The 22816-nt window shown below is 39.6% G+C and overlaps 1 protein-coding gene across 1 annotated transcript; it reads right to left on the reverse strand.

Annotated features, from left to right (window-relative positions):
* Positions 1–8455: 8455 nt before the first annotated feature.
* LOC138889264 (uncharacterized) lies at positions 8456–9487 on the reverse strand. The gene has a single exon (XM_070172546.1). The coding sequence runs from the start codon at positions 9485–9487 to the stop codon at positions 8456–8458; it is 1032 nt and encodes a 343-aa protein (XP_070028647.1).
* Positions 9488–22816: the final 13329 nt, after the last annotated feature.

Here is a 22816-nt window from a genome sequence, read left to right on the forward strand (position 1 = left end):
GAGGAATATTAATGCATTGTATTGTAGCTTCAAAGTCAGACCCGATGAGCCCACAAAATCACAATAAATCTATTTATAAAGGGCCAAAAATCGAGACAGAAAACGGACAAAAATTCCCTTTCGGGTCAAGTGTGCGACCGCATTTCTGTCGCAAATCAGACATGCGGTCCGCATTCTCTTCATGCCCATCGCACTTCAAAATCCTAATTTCCAGGCCGTCGTCGCATTGTGGGTTTGCGTACCGCATTCAAGCATGCGATTGCATTCTGCGTCGCATTTTCCACCATCAGCACTTCTCTTCATGAGTTTGCGGTCCATTATGCGTCCGCAAACCTGTTATGCGATCGCATTCTGGACCGCATTTCTTGCACCAGATTTTGGCTAACTTTCTGTTTTGATTTGCGATACTTTGCACCTTATGCGGCTCGCATGTAGGATTTGCGATCACATAATGCGTCGTATATCCACATTTTTGCTACATTTTGCTCTTTTCTTGTCTTTTTGTGGCTTTTTGCTTTCATTTCCATGCTCTTGGGCCCTTAAACCTCATGTACTGCAAAAACACTAAAATTACATAAGTAAGGGAGGTAATTGCATTCAAAACAAGCTAAAATCTAAGTAATTAGTATTGAAATGTGTCGAAATTCTCCGGCACATCAACACCCCCAACTTAAACTCTTGCTTGTCCTCAATCAACTAAAACAACACTATTCTAGTCTAGACTCCATCTACCAAACATGAAACAATAATGACCATGGATGGTGTTTGTTGCTAGTACTTCAAGCATGCATCTTCGGTTGTTTTACCCTTCCTGAACCGTCAATATATACAAGGAAAACTAATCAACTTGTGAACTTTGAGCCTCAGACAATGTGACCAAATTCTACCCTCAACTGAGTGCACTTGCATTTGAATCAACAACTCAACTTGTGTTCAACCTTACAGTTCATGTGTCCTCACTAGAAAGAAAGTCCCAAAATCACAATATGTACAATAACAACAAAAAGGGACGAATTCACAAAGACAGTCACTCTCAGAAAATTTCAAGTGTTTCAACATACTATATCATAGACTTGCCCTTATTTTAATTCATCGCTTTATTCTAAGAACGCTCGGTTGGGGATCCCATAAGGACTTTTTAAGTTTGTAATGTAGGCTTAGGGAAGGGTCGGATAATATTTGGATACAAGTGACTTCATCCTCCTTGAACACTACTCATAATTGTCATTCTTTTTACGCTTTTTTTTTCTTCAACCCCCATAGCCTCATTGGCATCTAGTTCCCAATATAGAACCACCTTAACTGCCTCTCTAATTTTCTTCAAGGCTCCATAATTTATATACATACAAATATTTCTCTCTTTTTTTTATAATTTTTTTTCTTTTGGAGCTTGAATAATTTCACATTTTGAGGTTCACTTTCCTACGCTCATTGTACAATCTTGCCAATTTCTAACTTTACACCACACCCCCAACTTAGACTTTTAGCCTCATTCTCAATGCTCAAGGAGGGACGGGTTCAAAAGAGGGAATTATTTCACAAAAAGGGAAAGTTTTGTAATGAGGTAGCCAAAGAAAAGGTTAAAGGCTCAAATGGGGTAACTAGTGATACTATCTGTACAATTGGTGGCTTGAAAGGCTAACTGGGTTTCCAAAAAAATCACAAAGATTGCCTAAGGTCATTTCTCTAACCAAGTGTAATTATTATAAGCATCGAAAAACCAACGGGGCAAGTTCTAGATGGCAGAAGCAAATACAAGAATTATTTACACAAAGAACTCACACACATGGCACACGAACTGTTTGGCTAACATAGTTTGAAGCCCTCGAGTCAACACTTGGCAACTCAAAACTTTCATCAGATATACAAGTATAACTCTAGGTAGACATAGAGTCACAGAGCGAGCTTTAAGTTCACACAGTTGATCTTTTTTTTTTACATATATATGGAAGGGTATATGCTATATACAGTCACACCTGCTTGAGACTAGATAATTACACCAAACCGGTCAATATGTTTCATTCTACTGTCCTGGTTCTACTATTACACCCTTGGAAAAGAACCTGGCAAAGAAAAACCAAGGGAAATTCATTGCTAATTCTTTTTGTTGTTCTTTTTGCACAAGGATAACATACTTTATGTACAGAGATCACAAAGCACTAATATATACAAATTACGAACTATACAACATAACTTATGTACGGAAATCACAAAACACTAACATACATAGAATCACAAAATACACATGAGTACATAAGTTTGTTTAATACATAAAGGCATAAATATGTACAACAATTGCTAATGTCACAAAAGTATAAACAAGGCTACCACCCCCAACTTAAAGGCATGCATTGTCCGCAATGCATAAGAACATAGAGTAGAGTTTAAGGGGCTCCCTGACACGCACTAAGCGCTATGGGAGTCGGCAGCCAGCTGAGTGATGGTGGGGTCACCCTCTGATGCTGAAGCTGGGACCGATGAGAGGTCGGCCTGAGGAGTGACCTCCACTGATGGAGGAGGGATCTCTGGCTGGTCTAGAACTAGAGCCGGGGCCTGTGAGCTGCTAGCCTCGCCCACTGAGGGCTGAGTGGCCGAAGGATCTACATGGGCGGCCAAATCTGCTAGCGAATGTTTGATTGCTACCTGAAGTTCTGCTTGCTCTACTTCCTCAACTGTAGGAGCAGCAATCTACTTACCCTTCTTCTGAGGGCCATCATCATCCGAGGACCATGAACTCTCCTCATCCTCGCCCTCATTTGCCTCCTCCTCCTCGGACTCAGTAGATCGTACGAAAACCTCCGCATTAGGAATATCAATACGTACCGGAGGAGCTGGAGGCTTGGGAGTCCCAACTGTCTGAGGCGCAATGTCTGCCATTAGGGTAGTAAAATCAAGACCCAAGTCTGGAGCTGTTGTGCCTGCTCCCTGCTCATCATCTTTGGACAGAAGGGATGATAGATCGAACTCCAAAGTCTGCATCTTGTGGAGCTCGGTATTCATAGAAGCAACCTCCTCCATGAGCGTAGGTAAACCACTAACCTCACCGCGCTCTACCTTCTCAACCCTTAACTCAAGCTACTGCAAGCGATCCCCATACACTGTTTGTTGTTGTTGGAGAGCTGTCATGGAGGATTGTATAGGAGTTAGGGCTTGTTTGATGAGGTTGGGCAGGGTATTCAAAAGTTGGTCTACTTTGGCATTGTCATGCTGAGCAATGAGACCAAGCCTCGAGACTGTTGGTAGTGCAGCAGAAGTTTGAGCAACGGTGGACTGAGAGGCAGGCTGTGCAGTGGAAGTAGATGCAATCGGGGTCTGAGGGGACACAGGAATCTGGGACTCTGAGGGCTCTACTGGAATTGGGGTCTGAACCTCCGGGGGAGTGACAACATCACTAATGCGAGTGATGTCAATATCTTTTAGCACCTTCCCTGTCTTGTCGGAATGGGACATGAGTGGGACGTTTACAACCTTGCAGAGGGCTGTGATTAGACGGGGGAAGGGCAGTAAAGTGGATTTTTGCCTTGCTCAGATCCCTAACTCTTGGAAGATAAGGGCACCTGCATCGATCTTGATGCCCGTCATAATGCATGCAATGAGAAGAGCCTTCTCAATGCTGATGTCAGTTTCATTTGTGGATGGTATCAGTCGAGATGTGATGAAACTGAGCCAAAATCGACCCTCTCTAGTAAGATCCTCTTTGTAGATTTTGTGCACAGGGCTGATCCATGCAGGGGTCCCCTTTGCGATCATAGATGCTATCCAACCTCGCTCATTCTCCTGGTTCACCCATTTGGCTTGGTACTCAGCTGTTCCTGGGCTCTAGTCAGGGATGTAGAATTTTTTGATAGATTTAGCGCTGCAGCTCACTTCTTTCCCCCGAACTAGCACAATATCATAGAAGACCATGTTGCGTTTGTGGTGAGCAGTCCGGGAAGCTCCGTATGAGGCATAAAACTCATGGACAAGAGTTTCATTATAGTCATCTGGCAGCTCAGTGAAACACTCCCATTTTCTAGCTGTTATGTTCTCCCAAATGTGGGGGTGTTGTTCCTTAAGTCCGTTCATGCTCACTTGCTTCTCGGGAAGAATTTTTCTTTTTGTTAGCCCTTCTCGATAGAGTTCTCTAGAACCCTCGACTGCAAACCGAAGTTGGTAATCATCTCCTCTCTTTCGTCTTGCCTCTGCCTGTAGGTCTACTACAGGTAAGGTCTCCTCATCATCATCAAACTGGAAGGGACGTGGTATGTTAGGATCCGTCCAGGGTCGTTTTGATTGTAATGCTTGACGACTGGTGGAGGCCCTTTTTAGTGCAGAAGATGCATATTTCTTGGCAGCCATATCTGCACGAAAGTGAACTGTGAGTGACATGGCAAGCAACAGTGCGAAAAAGATAGAAAAAATTAAAGAAGAAGTTAAGAATGCGACAGGTATGCGATCGCATAACCACTATGCGGACCGCAAACCTGTCGTAAACTTGCAGCTCCCGAAATGATACAAATATGCGATAGGTTATGCGATCGCATAACCACTAAGGGACTTCATAACCATCGCAAACCTGATTCCGCAGAAAACCAAAACCTAAAATGCGATCGCAAATCCTACCGCAAAGTAGGAAATGCGATCGCAAAAATCATGTTGAGAAACTGGGTGCACTGAATCAATATGCGTTGAGTTTGCAGTCCGCATATCAACTATGTGATCGCAAACTCGCCGCATTTTGTCATCTGCCTTAGCCAACCTAGGGTTCTGATATGCGGCAAAAATGCGAACCGCATCTGGGTTTTTGTGAGCCGCATAGTCCATCGTCCCAATAAATTCAACCTAACCTTTAACAATGGCGGCCCTGTTTCTTGCTACCCAGCATCCCAATTACATTTTCTACCCAGAATCGACAACGATATGTACAAACAACTATGAAAAACAACACGATCAAAAATGCAAGAACGAAAATAAAGAAAAACACAGAAGAGATAGATGTGAAATTGGAACTAGAGAATTAGACCAAGCATACATACCAGTGAAGATGAGTACATTCCTTATGGAGATTATGAATGGGTGTTCATCCTTTGTCAGACTTGATCACTAGCTGTTTTTCCCCTTTTTTCGGTCTGTGTTTGCCTCTCTTTTCTTTTCGTTCCTTTTTCTCTCTCTCTTTTTTTATTTTCTTCTATTAGAAAAATATTTTTTTGTTTTGTTTTGAATGTGTGAGAGATGAGAGAATGCGACGACTTACCTGACCACTTTACGGTTGGAAAGTCACCGCATAACGCACTATGCGACCGCATAAGTGTTATGCGGTGGATTCAATTAACTTGCTGAAGGGTGATAATGCGGTACACAATACGATCGCATAGTTGAAATGCGGTCCGCAAAGTGCACCACCTTGTCGCATTCTGACCAACGATTTTAGCCAAACTCACTGTTTTGGTTTGCGATAAAAATGCGGTCCGCATAGTGAAAATGCGACCGCATCTTTGCAGCAAACTTCACACAGTGGTTTTTCTTCCATTTCTTATGCATTCTTACCCAGTGTTGTGATCTTTTGGATCCCCTGCACTCTACCTCACACTTTAAATTGCTCCAGGAAACTTTAAAGAACAAAAAGGGTATTACCACACATGGGTTGTCTCCCATGAAGCACTTGATTTAACGTCGCGGCATGACAAAGTTGTTGTTCTTTTGGATTCATTCAATGGTCCGGCACAGACCATCTTTGAGAGCCAGCTACTCCACCAAATGTTTTTCTCCATTTGTGCCCAAGTAGTGTTTGATTCGTTAGCCATTTACTTTGAATGTCCGGAGCCCATCTTTCGATGCTAGTTCCACAACTCTAAAAGGAGAGACAGTGACCACTTTGAATGGACCAGACCATTTTGATTTGAGCTTGCCCGGAAACAATTTGAGCCTTGAGTTAAAGAGCAATACCAAGTCACCCGACTTGAACTCTCTTTTTAAGATCTTCTTGTCATGGACGAACTTCATCATTTCTTTGTACACAGCTGCACTTTCATAAGCCTGGAAACGGAATTCCTCCATTTCATTGAGTTGTGTTAATCTCAAATTTGCAACTTCAGCCCAGTCCAAGTTCAACCTTTTCAACGCCCACATAGCCTTATGCTCCAATTCCACAGATAGATGACAAGCTTTTCCGAAGACTAACCGATAAGGAGAAGTACCAATAGGAGTCTTGTACGCCGTGCGGTACGCCCACAATGAATCATCTAGCTTCCTTGACCAGTCGGTCCTGTTTGCATTAACAGTCTTTGCTAGAATACTCTTGACCTCCCGGTTGGAAACCTCAACTTGACCACTTGATTGCGGATGATAAGGTGTGGCTACCTTGTGCTTGACGCCATATTTCTCAAGTAGCCCCGTGAAAGCCTTGTTACAGAAATGAGACCCGCCATCACTAAGAATGGCTCTAGGAGTGCCAAACCGAGTGAAAATGTTTTTCTTCAAGAATGTGGTCACACTCCTTGCCTCGTTGTTTGGTAAGGCAATCGCTTCAACCCATTTGGACACATAGTCCACAGCCACCAAAATATATTTCATCCCCCAAGAACTTACAAAGGGCCCCATGAAATCAATTCCCCATACGTCGAAGATCTCTATCTCCATCACAAAGTGCATTGGCATTTCATGCCTCTTGGAGATTGAACCTTGTCGTTGACATTTGTCACAAGCCTTGACCATTTGATTGGCATCATGATAGATTGAAGGCCAATAGTAACCACATTCAAGAACCTTAGCCGCTGTTCGATTTCCTCCATGATGACCCCCAACCGGTGAGTCGTGGCATGCTTTTAGAATTGGCATAATCTCTTCTTTCGGAACACACCTTCCGATAATATTGTCAGCACAAACACGGAACAAGAATGGCTCCTCCCAATAGTATTTCCGACAGTCTCTCAAAAACTTCTTCTTTTGATAGGATTCCAATCCATTCAGGATAAGGTCACTCACTAGATAGTTAGCAATATCGGCATACCAAGGAGCAAAAGTGCTAGATAGTGCCAATATGTGTTCATCAGGTAATGCATCGTTGATTTCAAGATCTCCCTTTGGTCTCCCTGCCTCCTCAAGCCTTGACAAATGATCCGCCACTTGATTTTGAGTTCCTTTGCGATCTTTGACTTCGAAGTCAAATTCTTGCAACAACAAGACCTATCGAATCAACCGAGGCTTTGCATCCTTCTTTGCCATGAGGTAGCGAAGAGCCGCATGATCTGTGTACACTATCACCTTGGATCACAACAAATAAGCCCGGAACTTCTCAAAGGCATAGACAATGGCAAGAAGTTCTTGCTTTGTTACCGTGTAATTCATTTGTGCCCCATTGAGTGTTTTGCTTACATAGTAGATCAGGTGGAGAACTTTGTTGCGATGTTGGCCAAGCATTGCTCCAATAGATACACCACTGGCATCACACATGAGCTCTAAAGGAAGGGACCACTCGGGTGTGACAATAATAGGTGTCGTGGTGAGCCTTTGCTTCAATTCCTCAAAGGCTTTGAGGCATTTCTCATCAAACACAAACTTGGTATCCTTCTCAAGGAGTTTGCACATAGGGTTTGTAATTTTGGAAAAATCCTTGATGAAGCGTCTATAGAACCCGGCATTCCCCAAGAAACTTCGAACACCTTTCACGGAAGTAGGTGGAGGAAGCTTAGAATAATCTTGATCTTTGCCATGTCGACCTCTATGCCATGCTTTGAAATTTTATGCCCCAACACAATGACTTCGTCCACCATGAAGTGACATTTCTCCCAATTGAGCACAAGGTTGGTTTCTTCACATCTCTTAAGCATTTGTCTAAGATTGTGAAGACAATGCTCAAAAGAATCACCAACTACCGAGAAGTCGTCCATGAAGACTTCTAGAAAGCCCTCTACCATGTTGAAGAAAATGGACATCATGCATCTTTGAAAAGTGGCCGGAGCATTGCACAAACCAAATGACATCGGGCTAAAGGCAAAAGTTCCATAAGGGCAAGTGAAAGTCATTTTCTCTTGATCCTCCAAGACTATGTTGATTTGGTTGTAGCCAGAGTATCCATAAAGGAAGCAATAGAATGACCTTCCCGCTAGCCGATCAAGCATTTGATCAATAAAAGGCATAGGGAAATGGTCTTTGCATGTGGCACTGTTAAGCTTTCGATAATCCATGCATACCCTCCATCTGGTCACCGTTCTTGTTGGGATGAGCTCATTTTTCTCATTTTCGATCACGGTCATGCCTCCCTTTTTCGGCACACATTGCACCGGGCTCACCCAAGAACTATCGGCAATGGGGTAGACTACCCCGGCATCCAACCACTTGATGATCTCCTTCTTTACCACCTCTTGCATTGAGGGGTTCAATCGTCGTTGATGTTCCACACTTGGTTTTGTCTCGCTCTCTAGTTGGATCTTGTGCTCACAAATTCCCGTTGGAATCCCACGGATGTCTGCAATTGTCAATCCAATGCTTGCCTATGCTTCTTCAAGACTTCCAACAATCGTTCTACCTGCACATCATTCAACAAAGAAGAAACTATTATCGGTAAAGTATCATTTGAGCCAAGAAATCTATACCTCAAGTGCGGTGGAAGTGGTTTGAGCTCTAGTTGTGGTGGCTCAATAATAGATGGCTTTGCGGGAGGTGTGGCTCTATTCTCCAAGTCGAGAGAGAGCTTTTCTGGAACATAAGTGTAAGAACCAAGCTGCTCCAATGCATTTACCGATTCCATATATACCTCCATATCCTCACCATCAAAGTTCACCAAAATAGCCGCCAATGCTTCGCCGAGGCATTGTTCTTCCCTTTTTATTTCAACCTCATCCTCTACTTCATCAACAATATCGATCACCGAGATGCTTTCATACTCATGCGGTAGTTTCATACCCTTGCTTGCTTGGAATGTAACCTCTTCATCATTCACACGAAATTTAATCTCATTCCGTTCCGAATACATGAGTGCTCTTCTCGTGGCAAGGAATGTTCTCCCCAAGATGATAGGGATCTCTTTGTCAACCGCACAATCAAGGATTATGAAGTCGGCGGGTAGATGAAATTTTCTCACCTTCATAAGTACATTATCAATAATTCCCACCGGGCGTTTGATGGAACGATCGGCCATTTGCAATCTCATACTTGTGGGCCTTGGCATACCCAATCCTGCTTTCTTGTAAATGGCAAGAGGCATCAAGCTGATGCTCACTCCATTATCACAAAGGGCTCTTGCAAAATCATGTACCCCGATGGTACAAGGAATGGTAAAAACTCTTGGGTCCTCTTTCTTTTGAACAGGTGATGTTGCAATTATGGAACTAACCCGGTGAGTCACATTCACCACTTCATTTTTGGTGGTTTTCTTCTTGGTGATCAAATCTTTCAAATACTTAGCAAAACCCGGCATCTCTTGAAATGCTTCCACAAATGGGATATTCACCAATAATTGCTTGAGAATATCATATAACTTCTCGAGTTTGCTATCATCAACCTTCATAGCGAGTCTTTAAGGGAATGGAGGAGGAGGTCTAGGAATAGGTGGAAGAGTTTTTGGAGTCTCTTTTACCTTTTCCTTTACCGCTTCCCGGTTCTCTTCTTGCACTTGCGCATCTTCCAAAATTTTCTCAATTTTGACAACACTTGGATCTTCAACCTCAACCCCTTTCTTGAACTCTTCTATCTCAACCACTTGTTCACCCTCTCCTTGTAGTATCTTCCCACTCCTAGTAGTAATTGCCATGACATGAGAAGTTGGGCCACTCCCACTACCATTTGGGTTTGCAATTGTGTCACTAGGGAGTGTTCCCTTTTGCTTTGGATTTTTCTCCCTAGAGAGGTCTCTCATTTGCATCTCCAATTTTTGAATGGATGCGGTATGAGAGCCAACAAGCTAGGTCATGTTCCTCATAGAAGTGTCGGATTTTTCTTGATTTTGCAATACCTGTTCAAGCATACTTTCCAACTTAGACTCGCTTGAGGAACCTTGATTTGAATAGTGACCCTTTGGGGGGACATAAGGGTTTGAACTCTGGTTTGAGAAGTTGTTGTTGTTGTTGTTGTTGTTGTTCCAATTTCCTTGGTTTGAGCCACCTTGGTGATTTCGCCATTGTTGGTAGCCTTGCCCTTTGCGGGTTTGGCCTCCATTGATTTTGTTGTCCTTGACCTTGGTATTTTTGCCTTTGGTACCCTCCTTGAGAGTTGTTGACATAATTTTCTTCCTCAAAATCCTCATTGGATACGGGTTGCACATCCTCAATCACATTTACCTTCTTTGTTTGGCTTTCAGTGAACATCTTTGTCAACACATTAACATTTGTAGCAAGCCCTGCAATCACTTGATCTCTCTCTTGATTTTCCTTGATCATGTTGCTCAAGGAAGGAGAACCATATGTAATTTCACCTTTGGTATCCTCGGAGTGTCATGCTTGATTATGCTTTGTCATTTTGTCAAGTATTTGTGCCACCCTTGCGAATGATTTGTCCATGAAAGATCTGGCAGCTGCATTCTTAGCTATAGATTGGTTCATAGGATCCTAGCCCATGTAGAATTTCTCCAACAAAATAGAATCCGGAAAACCATGTTGGGAGACCTCACCAAATATAATTTGAAACGATCCCATGCCTCATGTAGATGTTCTCCCGGTACTTGCTTGAAAAAGAAAATTTTATCCCGGAGCTCCGACTTCTTACTTTGCGGGAACCATTTAGACAAGAAGGCTCGGACAAGTTCGGCCCAAGAATGAATGGAGTTTGGGGGCAGATTTTGGAGCCATTTCCTTGTGTCCCCAACTAGAGAATACTTGAAGCATCTCAACCTTAGGGCATCATCAGAGACATTATTCTGCTTATGCATTGCATACACACCCAAAAAGTTTCTAAGATGTTATGTCGGATCATCATCAGTGGAATTCCTAAAAAACCCATTCGCTTTGAGCATAAGGATTAAACCATGTTCCACCTTGAACGTTGCAGCGCCAACAATCGGAGGTACAATAGCATTTGTATCCTCAATGTACTCCTCAATGTCCGTAAAAGGATTTTCTCACATTTCTGCCTCTACATCATCACCATACTCAGACATGTTTTCCTATCAACACTAAGCAAAACAAGCAAAGTGTGATAGAATAGAATAAGACGTAAAGTAAAGCACACACTAATTAGTAATTTCAAAACCGTATTCCCCGGCAATGGCGCCAAAGTTTGATACACTCAAATTACACTTTAATAAACAGTGTAAGGCGGTCAGTGTCAAATATAATAACCCAACAAGGTTGGGTCGAATCCCACAGGGAATAAGTATGAAAAGGTTACTCGATTAGTGTGTTGCTCGACTAAAGTCGTAGTTCTATCCAGTTAACAGTAACAAGAGTATGAATTGAGATTGATTTGAAGTAACAGCTAGTTGAAATATTGAGAATGTAAATAATTTGATTAAAGAAATCAAGGTTGTGTCCCCTCCTTAATGAAGTGTAATACTATCAGTGTTAATATGATATATTTATAATGGAAGGTCCTTTTGATATGCAAATGATGTCTAAATTTCTACCCAATATTTTCCAATAGTTGGGTAGTATTTCCTCTTTATGATTTTTTCCAAATATAAAAGAGTTGCAATTAAGAACAATCAATATATGCCGAATAAAACTCACTTATTCCTAAGAGATTCTATTAAACAAGGTTTAGAGCCTTGAGTCTTTGATATTTACTTCTTCCAAATTTCAACCCACTTTCCCAAGCAAAGCAAGAATTTAATGGCACTTGTTAATGTTTGCAACCACCAACAATAAATGAAGAATGAGAAGTAAATAAATATCACCTAACCATTATATATATATATATTCAATGTTAAACACCCATTAACATAACACGCATTTAGGGTCCACAACCTTAGTATTTAAAGTTAGCTACACATGCTAAAATACAAAAGGAAGACACTATTTAATGCCATAAAACTTACAAAGTGAAAGATTCTTGACCCAAAAGCTTCCAAAAGAGAGGAATATTAATGCCTTGTATTGTAGCTTCAAAGTCAGACCCGATGAGCCCACAAAATCATAATAAATCTATTTATAGAGGGCCAAAAACCGAGATAGAAAACGGATAAAAATGCCCTTTTAGGTCAAGTGTGCGACCGCATTTCTCTCGCAAATCAGACATGCGGTCCCGCATTCTCTTCATGCCCATCGCACTTCAAAACTCTAATTTCCAGGCTGTCGTCGCATTGTAGGTTTGCGTACCGCATTCTAGCTATGCGATCGCATTCTGCGTCACATTTTCCACCATCAGCACTTCTCTTCATGAGTTTGCGGTCCATTATGCGGTCCGTAAACCTGTTATGCGATTGCATTCTAGACCGCATTTCTTGCACCAGATTTTGGCTAACTTTTGTTTTGATTTGCGATCCTTTGCACCTTATGTGGCTCGCATGTAGGATTTGCGATCGCATAATGCGTCGCATATCCACATTTTTGCTACATTTTGCTCTTTTCTTGTTTTTTGTGGCTTTTTGCTTTCATTTCCATGCTCTTGGGTGCTTAAACCTCATGTACTGCAAAAACACTAAAATTACATAAGTAAGGGAGGTAATTGCATTCAAAACAAGTTAAAATCTAAGCAATTAGTATTGAAATGTGTCGAAATTCTCCGGCACATTACTAAATCACATCATTAAGAATAAAATAATAATTTAAAGGTTGAATGTTTTTAAATATAAAAAAAAAAGTCATTCATTTTTAAAGGACTAAAACAAAATAGTGTAGAAATTGGATTACTGGGAAATCAGTTGCTCTAATTGTTTTATATATAGTCTAGCAAGAGTTTTCCTTGAAGGACATATTTATCTTGAAGTGAGCAATTTACGCATTGGATGATAAGATAAAGATATATACTCCACTTTAATATGCAGCTTCCACAAAATTTTAGTCAAGTTAAAGCAGCTGAATTGAGCAGCATTATATATATATATATATGAATGATAAGATTATTTCATGGATAGTCTATAACATCAGTTTATTGATATTAAAACACATTATGTCTGTAGTAGTAAAGTTTATCTGATAATTTATGAATGACTCAAACATGTCTTTGTCACTTATATATGCAAAGTACAATATAGTCTATCTTGATGGTCTCATCATGGTCCGCTAGGAGTAGGGCATAGGGATGTTCAAACCGAACCAAAAAATCGCACCAAATCGAAAAATCAAACCAAATCGATTAAAAACCCCGATTAGGTTTGGTTTGATTTGGTTCGACTTTGGTATTGATTAAAAAAATCCAGACCAAACCGACATATAAATATATATTTTTTATACATACTTTTAAAATTTTAGAATTTTCTTATCAAAAAAAAATTTAGGATCCTCTAATGGGATGTAATATTTAACAGAGCTGTGAAGTTCATTCATATTTATTTAATTTAAATAATGGATTGTATCACTTTTTTATCAAGTATTCTTGAAATGCATCAATCATTTTTTGTTCTTCCATATATATATATATATGTATATATATATATATATATATCATGATTTCTTATATATTTTTCGAATTTGAAATAATATTTCGATAATTCAAATTTAAATAGGACACATCATTAGTCGGGTATCATATTATATTTAATTATTAAATTCGGTTTACCTTGAAAAGCGTACATCAACAAAAAATTATTGTTAGACGATTAAGAAATAACTATCATGTATTACTAAAAAAAAAATCTCCCATAAGAATATTCTAATAGATCATATATTTGTCAATTTTTTAAATTTTTACTAAACACTTCACTTAGCAAAATTTTATTTATAGCTTTAACAAAGTAAGATTGAAATAATATTCATGTAATAAAAAAAATCCGAAAAATCTGACAAAACTAAACCAATCCAAATCGATATAATGGGTTTGATTTGGTTTTGATAAAAATCGAACTAACCCGGTCTATGTACACCCCTAGTAGGGCATATATTTTTTTTTTCACTCCCACTACAACACGAGTAAATACCTTAGGGTAATGCACCAGGTGCCATAGCTAATCAAGTAGCTCCAAAAGCATATGTACAAGCTCGTATGAAGGACATGATCTTGCTCATAAAGGTAATGAAACTATATTTTATATATAGGTCAATGAGGATTAATATAGTTGATCCAGACTTATTTAGAATCGAGGTGCAGTTGTTGTATTCTACAGGTCAAAATGTCGCCCATGGGTTCTGTTTAACCAAAAAAATAGATTTTTCAATTAAGTCTATATTTAGAAGAAAACGGGTTACTGATAACCAAACTCTACTTCACTTTCTCAATGATATTTAAAGAAAATTTACAGAATGAAATAAGGAATAAATTAATGGAAAAATTATAGAATCAAGGCTGGGAACTTCGAGAAAGCAGAAAAGTAAAGAGTATATTTCAATAGTACTTGGGATCTGTCCTTACAAATAAAATTTTGTATCCTTATATAGGAATGTACAATCATAACAGTTTTCTCACATAATTTGGGTTTATTATGGGCATTAATTATATTGATTGTTCATTACCACAGGTAGCCATAACTAGCGTATTTACTGCTATAAATGCCCTATAACTATTCTGATTCACCTTCCTTATTTACTTCCAGTTTATGTATCTTTCCTTCTTTTTAATCTTTATTCATTCTGTCCGCACCTCTTCTTTGATAACTATTAGGCCCGGTTCTCTTCTTTATATTGTCCTGTGGGTGTTTCTCCCGTGCCTTTATCTCTTAATTAATAGAATTAATTGAAAACACCACTTGTCGCTATATTATTGATCCACGCATCATTCTTCGTTAGCATACTAATATTCCACGTGTAATGCCCTTTTTACACCATTACAGATAATCCCCCCACCCCACTTTCTGAATATTCACTACTGAATATTCGGGAAGTGAAAAGATTTTACGGCGGGAATTCTCTGCCGCCGTTTTTCGAATATACTCATGCCTTCTTAAGAACTGATGCGACGTACATCACATATATTTAATGCTCATGCCACATGGGCTCTGTCAATTAGTTCTACAGTTTCTCTGTGCTTTTTAGGGATTTTCTGCGGCCGCGTCAGTCACAAAATGACGGTTCCATTATGACGCTTCATAATGACCAATTTTAACAACGGCCATGCTTCCTTATAAATACTCCACTCCTTTTCATTTCTTAGAGTCTTTTCTCTTCCATATCTGTCTCCTTCTTCTTGCTTTTCATTTTTCTGCGTCTCCCTTTTGTATCTCTCTAAACAGTCATGTCTTCCCTAGATCCTCGTAAGGTTGTGATTGTTGACGAGTTTGCTCCTTCTAATGCTCCCACTAGAAGTAGGAGGAGTGGTAGGCTTTGTAACCTTGGTTCAATATCCAATCGTGGTTCCCCTTCTCAGAGTAGTGCTTCTAAGCCATCTTCCTCTAGACCTAGGGCTCCTTTAACTCCTAGGTCTTCTTTTAGGAATAGAGACTCAACTGATACTGTGCGTGAACCCACAATTGCAGATATAGTTCCTCAATAATTTTCTTTTGTCAATGATCGTGAAACCATAAGAAACCAAGTTTCTTCCGTGGCCTCCTTAACCCTACTGATCTTTACCTGAGTTTAATTACTACTGGTCTTCTTTCCCTCGTCCGAAGAGAGTGTTACTGGAAACAAGATTTTCCAATTTCAATTCTTGGTGCCAACTAGAGAATTACTTCCTACTATATTGGTTTTTCTTTTGTCTATACCTACCCCTTCACTTTAGGGTTCAAACCCCCTATTGATCTTGTAATCCTTGAATTCTGCCACTATTTCAACTTGTGTCTTGACCAGATTGACCCTATTGTATGGAGGGTTGTTGCATGCTTTCGTTATTTGGTAGAACTAGTTTCCGTGCCTTTTACCTTTCAGCACTTGCTTCATTTATACTACCCCAAGTTGTTTCGTGAAGGTGTTTTTACTCTCGTGGCTAGAAGTAAGAGAGTTTTGGTTAGTCCTGAAGATGATCGAGATCGTGAATGGTATGCTCGTTTTGTTGCTGCTTCTACTAGTGGGTTAGTGGGCGAAGAAAACTTGTCTTTTCCAAAGAAATGGAACTTTGCACGTAAGTTCTTTTTCTTTTGTTTTTGAAATATCTCAAAAGATTTCATTATAATAAAATACCCAACCTTTCAACATCCATAGAAGTTTTTGATGAATTTCCCAACTTCCGTGCTTGGATAGAAAAGATGTTGACTGCTGCACCTATAGAGAGAGGTCTTGGAAATACCTTTCTCAAAAATTTGGTTGGAAAATGAATATGCACGATGATTTTTACCTTTATTATTTCTTTCTTCCTCTCTCTTGTTTATTCAGAATTTCACATCTTTCCCCTTTTTACTAGGGTTTCCCATTCGTGGTATTAGTCACGCGTCTGTTTCCTCAACCAGGCTTTTTGTGAGTCTTGCTCAGGAAAGAATTTTAAGTGCTTCTACTTCTAAAAGGAAAACTGATGGAGTCCGTGGCTCTGAGGGTGAAGAATGTGGGTACGTGATTTTTGTCCTATATGAGTTACTCCCACAAATTCAAAACAAAATAATCTTTTCCATTATTCGCAATTTCGTGGATTTTTTGTAGCATTTTTCATTAATTGTTTGCATTTGTTTGCACATTTTAATTTTTGTTTAATTCATGAAAAATACAAAAATTTGTTGCATTTACATTTAGGATTTAATTTTACATTTTGGATAAAGTAGTAAATTAGTTATTTTATAAGAAAAGGAAAAAATCACAAAATAGTCTTTTTCCACCTTTTTAATTTTAATTTTAATTTTGAATTTTGGTAGTTTTTTCCTTTAATTGGTTTTTAATTAATTGTGGTAATTAATTAATTTAAGTTGTTAGGATTGATTTAAGTTAGGAATTAGTATAGGTTTTATTTCAAAAAAAGAGAAAATTTGAAAAGAGTTTGAAAATCAAAGAATTAATTTGAAAAAAGAAGAAATGGAAAGGAAATGAAAGATTTCAGGTTTTTGGGCTTTTCATTAAATCTTCCCACAAGCCCAAACGATTTATTCCCCTGTACCCGTCCAAGCCAATCAAACCCGACCCAAGAACCGTTCCCCAACCCGGCCAGCTCTTTTACTCCAAAACGACGTAGTTGTGTGACAAAACTACGTCGTTTCCTTTATTCCCACCCATTAAATGACCAATGCCCCTTCTGTCTTCATTAGTTCCCATTTCTAGACCAAAACCTAATTCCTTCCCCTTCTCTGAAATCGCTGCCCATCTCCACCATAGCTCCGCCGTCTGGAAATCGCCTCACGGCGGCGGAGCACCTCCATATCCATCCAAATTTTGACTGGACAATCCCCATTGTCCCCTCTTTCATGTCCCGCTACCAATTTCTCCAAAAGACCACCTGATTTCTCCGAATTTCAAATCAAAGAATAAAAATCCAAGCTTTTCCTCCTTTTCTCAAATCTTTCGGATTAAACCTTCAACCCATAGTCAACACTCTATGAATTACCCAGCCTTTCAACAAAATAACTCTGTTTGAACAATTAAGAAGGTCTTCTTATAAATTTGGTCAAATTTCAGAAATCTGGTGCTTGAAGCTTTTCAGCCTTTCGAGCCTTTGTTCCTTTTTCTCCTCGGCACATGGTGAGGATTGCTGCATGAATTATTAGCTATGAACGAAAGTTCGGCCAATATTCGTGTTACAATTCTCACCGTTTGGTCGAGTTTTTGGATTCGTCGGAGTTCGAATATGAGTCCTCTTTGTTCTTGAAAATTCTGAGCTTTAATTGGACTCCAATGGTATTTTCTTGTCCCTTTTTTCTCTCTTTAAATTCAATTGATAGTCATAAAATTTCTTCTCCTTTTCTGTAGATTAAATTAGATTTGTTGGTCATTAGTTTAGTGTTAGTTTGCATTTTTCTGTTAAAATGTTTTATTCAAAAAAAAAAGAAAGGAAAAGAGTAATTATACTATCTCAGCCACGACTTGGTTTACCATTTCTTTTCTCTAGTTTTGTTTTTTCCGTTTGTTTGGAATGGGTTTGGGGGTTTGTCAGTATCAACCCATTGAACGAAAGTCCAAATTTGGAGACCCGTCCGTTGGCCCAAGTTTGGGATTGGGTCTTTGGTCAATTGACCCCGTTTGGTCTTAAGGGTAAATACCAGGGATTGTAAGGGTAGTTTAGGGATTATATGGGAGGGAATAATTCTGTAACAGAATAGGAAGCTTCCAAGAAGTTGGGGTGGGGACCCGAGAGAATTTCTAAATTTTAACTTAAGGACTCTCCTAAGCAAAAAAGAAAATTCAAAAAGGGTAGAAGTACAAATCTAATTTCTTTATTGTTGCCCTACTTCCTTGACCATAAAGGCACACTTCCTTCTAATCCAAGGCAGGGGGAAGAGAGAAAAAGGTTCAGAAAATCAGAAACGACTGGAAAAATATTAGAAATTACTGTTCCATTGAATATTTCTGTAATTCTTGAGGCTCTCAACTTCTGAAGCAATTTCTGGTTCACTAGGTATTGAAAAATGGATTGAGAAGTTTGGCTTTGAAGTTTGCTGTGGTTAGTACTCGATTGAGACTGGTTTTCAGATTGTTTCACACTATTTTTCTGGTTTGAAACTGGTTTTGCTGGTGCTGGGTTCTGCTTATTGCTGCTGATCTGTACTGACTTCCATTTCCTTATTTCCTCTCTTATCCCAGGTATATTTTGGCCCTTATGGACATCACCTAAGTGTAACGTGAAGCATGAATCTGGAAATATGACAAAGTTGTTGTTGTTTGTTTTAAGTCTTCTCTTCCTTTTAATCTCATGTTCTGGTTTCTAGTTAGTTTCAATTTTGTCTAAGTTATATAACTTTGAGCTTATACAATGCCCTGCAGCATGTTAATTGCTAATGAGATCCCTCTAAAGGGCTGTATTTGATCTGTACTTAACAAGGATTCATTTTTTTCCCCACTTTATAACTAGATGTTTGGTTTGTAATAATTGGACTCTCATTATAGCAAATCAGTGAACTATTTTTGACTAAGTTTTGTGTTCAGCTTTGTTAAGTAGTATATATATTGTATTGGGATCCTTTATTGTTGCAAATTTCAATTGAATGCTATAACATAGTGCAAGAGGTGGTTTGATTTCTTTCTTAGATAATAATTAGTAGATGTCGTGTTATGAGAAGGAGAAACAGGTTTAGTCTGCTTAAAAAAGGAAAACATGCACCGATTTATCTTTGAAGGGTATGTGAGTATTTTCAGAATTGGTATTTGAAATCTAGAACACGCAATTAGTCTGTTCAAGTTTGAAAAGTAGATCACAATTAGTTGTTTTTTTTTTAGAATAAAATTTTGTTTAGAAATGTTGGTTAGTTTAAATTGGCGCTGGCTGTGAATCGAAGCTGCATAGCTGATACCCTTTTACTCTACCAAAGTTGGGCTCACCTTGGGCCCATGCCCGGAACGACTTGTAACGATTGTGCCTATGATGTGGTCTCATTTAGGCTGGTGCTGCACTGCTGGCTCAATTTGCTTCGTTTGGTTGGCTGTTGAAGAAACAACTTTGATTTAGAAAACTGCCGGTTTAATAAATTGCCTATGGGCAATTGATTAAGTTCGAACTTTTAACACATAAGGTATTCAGAATTCTTTTAGGCTTTTCCTTAAATAATTTGATTCCCTAAAATGAATTGGAGGTGAGCCATATTAGGTGACACACATAGTTTATGACCCTTCAAAATTTAGTTTGAATTCCCTTGTTAAAATTGGAAGTAAGGTGCGCCGTGCCAAATAAAATTTCAATTGCCTGGCCATCGTTGAATTAATCTTGTTTATCCTTAGAAATCGAGGCATGCCATTTAGCGAATTTTCATGGCCCTCGCAAAGTTGCAAACGCGTAGATGCTTTAGGCGCGTTATTTTAATAATTTACCTTCCTAAACTCGGGTGCGCATTTATGTGACCCAAATCCAAATCTCAACAATGTTATATAGAATGTGTTGCGGACCATGGGTGCATTTATGTGACGTGGTTCAAGACATATTTTATATGACGTTAAATCTTCCTAAAAAATATTAAATTAAAATGGTTATAAAGCTAAAAAATGCACATAGTTTTCAAAGTGTTTTAAAATCAGATAATTAGGCCAATAATAACAGTTGAGCGACTGTGCTAGAACCACAAAATCCGGGAATGCCCAACACCTTCTCCCGGGTTAACAGAATTCCTTACCCGAATTTTTGTGTTCGCAGACTGTAAAAGAGAGTCAATCTTTTCCTCGATTCGGGATTTGAACCGGTGACTTGGGACACCCTAAAATTATCCCAAGTGGCGACTCTGAATTTAATAAATAAATAATCCCGTTTTGATTGTCATTTTAAGTTGGAAAAAACTCCCTTATATACCCTTCCGGGGTGTAGGAAAAAGGAGGTGTGATAGCTCTGGCGACTCTGCTGGAGACCGAATCCATAATCTCTGGTTCAGGGTTCAAGAATTCGAGCTTAGAATAATTGTTATAGTTGGCTTTGTTTATTATCTGATTTTATTACATGTTTGGTCCTAATGTGCTAAATGTTGCTTTTTACCGCTTTGATACTATTTGAACTGTATATAAACTGCTACGAAACCCCTCTCTTCTCTCTCTTGAGGAGTGCACGCTGGCGTGACTTCTTTTTGTTAGTGTCATATCCCAAATAGAACGAGGTTCAGACAAGTTGCAAAGCCGGATAATTTTTTGGTTACCGGTACGCAGCCCCCCCTCGGCTCGAGTTGTCTACTCGGGTAAGCCAGGTCTAGAACAATACATCAGGTTTTAAACCTAGAATAACTCAGCCTCATGCCGTATCCCTAGTAGGAACGCTTATCTGCATCATGTGCATTTGACTTTGGAGACTCAACACAGGGGTTGGGTCTGTCTAGGACAGGTATACCCGAAATAAAAAAGACCATCCTGATGCATCCTACTTGCTACTTGTGCATTCATTTGCTTCGGATTTGCATGTTGACCAGCTTATATGGAAAAGGTTGAGGGAAGGAAAGTCAATGTGAGGGCTAAGAGAGATAATTGCTTGTTTTTGAAAAACTGATGTCCCAAAATATACTGAAACTCTGTTGAAATTTTGAAAAAAAAAGAGAGAGATTTTTTTTTTTGTTTTAAGAAAAAAAAAGTTCGTCTTTGTTTTGTCAAAATTACCCGAATTACGCCAATTTGAATCTCACCGGATGTGGGATACGTAGGCAACTCTCATCGGGTCCAACTTCCTTTTTGCAAAAATAGCTCAAAAGGCACCAAAATTTTATTACTTTGTTGGAAATAAGTAAGGTGAAGTCATTCTTGTCAAAAATAGCCGAGCGTCCCTAAAAGGACACCGGAAGGCTGTTTTTGCAAGAACAACCACATTTGGTCTCTTTTTTGGCATTTTGGCCGGTTAGCAAGCACAACCTTAAAATCTTCTCCCCGAAAGTGCTGAAAGGCCGTATTTGCAACACCGGGTTTTATTTTGAAATAAAAATTTGAAAAAAAAGAGAGAGAGAAAAACAGTGTTAACTTTGTTTTTGAGTGAAATGAGTCTTGATTTTGCTTAATCACCCTAATAAATATGCAGAATGAGTACGAGTCAAAGTTTGCCAATAACAGTCATGAACATGATCCCTTTGGAGTTGCATATGTGGTGGGAAGATCTGGGTAAATCAGAGCAAGATAAGGTCAGTCTACACTTGGGATGTCTCACCGGGTTATTGAAGATCAAGCCTAGAGGAGATATCATAAAGGCGTTGGTTACGTTTTGGGACCCAGCTTACAACGTCTTGTAGTTCTCGGATTTTGAACTCACACCCACCTTAGAAGAGATAGCAGGTTACATGGGAAGTACTGAAGGTCTGAGGCATAAGTATCCGATCGCTCCAAGAGCCGTTAATTCTCACAAATTCATGGATTTACTAAAAATAAGCAAGGGAATCCCGTACTCTGAGTTGGAAGATGGTTTTTCCACCCTACGTTTCATATACCAGAGGTACGGGTATGTAGGAGGATTCGACAACCCGGAAAGCGGGGTTTGTAGCAAAGGGAACCGAGCAAAATGGGATGAGCATAGGCGTTTCGCCTTCATGGTAGCTTTCTTAGGCCTCGTGGTGTTCCCCCGGAAAGATGGGAATATCGATCTGCGGGTGGCTAGGGTCGTCAAAGTCTTGATTACCAACGCCAAGAGCACCTTTTCCTATATGATAGTGTCTAAGATATACCGAGCTCTCATAGCTTGTAAAGCTGGGGCAGATTTCTTCGAGGGATGCAATTTGCTACTACAGATGTGGATGATCGAACACCTATGTCACCGCCCTTAGTATATGAGTTATGGGTCCGCAGAGAAAAACTGCATTGAAGAGTTCGATACAAGGATTTCAGGGTTCAAGTTACCAGAAGGGTTTGGAGATTGGGTATCCCGCCTTCGCTCCATCACTGCGGGGAAAATAGAATGGACACTGGGTTGGCTTCCTATTGAAGAAATTATGTATATGCCCGCCACCGGTCCTTACTTCCTCCTAATGGGTCTTCGAGGCATTCAGCCTTACGCTCCATACCGGGTGATGAGACAGTTGGGAAGGTTCCAGGTGACGCACCCAGATAACGATCTTAGTGTTTATGCGGTCGAGGTTAGCTCCGATGGCCTATTTCATGAAGAAATAGTTTGTTCTATTTGGAACGAGTGCCAGTATTTGACAGCGAACACTCGAGTACGTGACCTATCTAGAGGCGAGGTCTCACCCGCCTACCTTGCCTGGTATAGAAAGAAGAACACTGCAAGAGCCGAACCGGAAAGACCAGCCAAAAAGCCTCACATTCAGGAATTCGTTGAGGCGTCGCAAGAACAG

The sequence above is a fragment of the Nicotiana sylvestris genome, chromosome 4 (genome assembly GCF_000393655.2).
Source record: "Nicotiana sylvestris chromosome 4, ASM39365v2, whole genome shotgun sequence".
Classification (NCBI taxonomy): domain Eukaryota; kingdom Viridiplantae; phylum Streptophyta; class Magnoliopsida; order Solanales; family Solanaceae; genus Nicotiana; species Nicotiana sylvestris.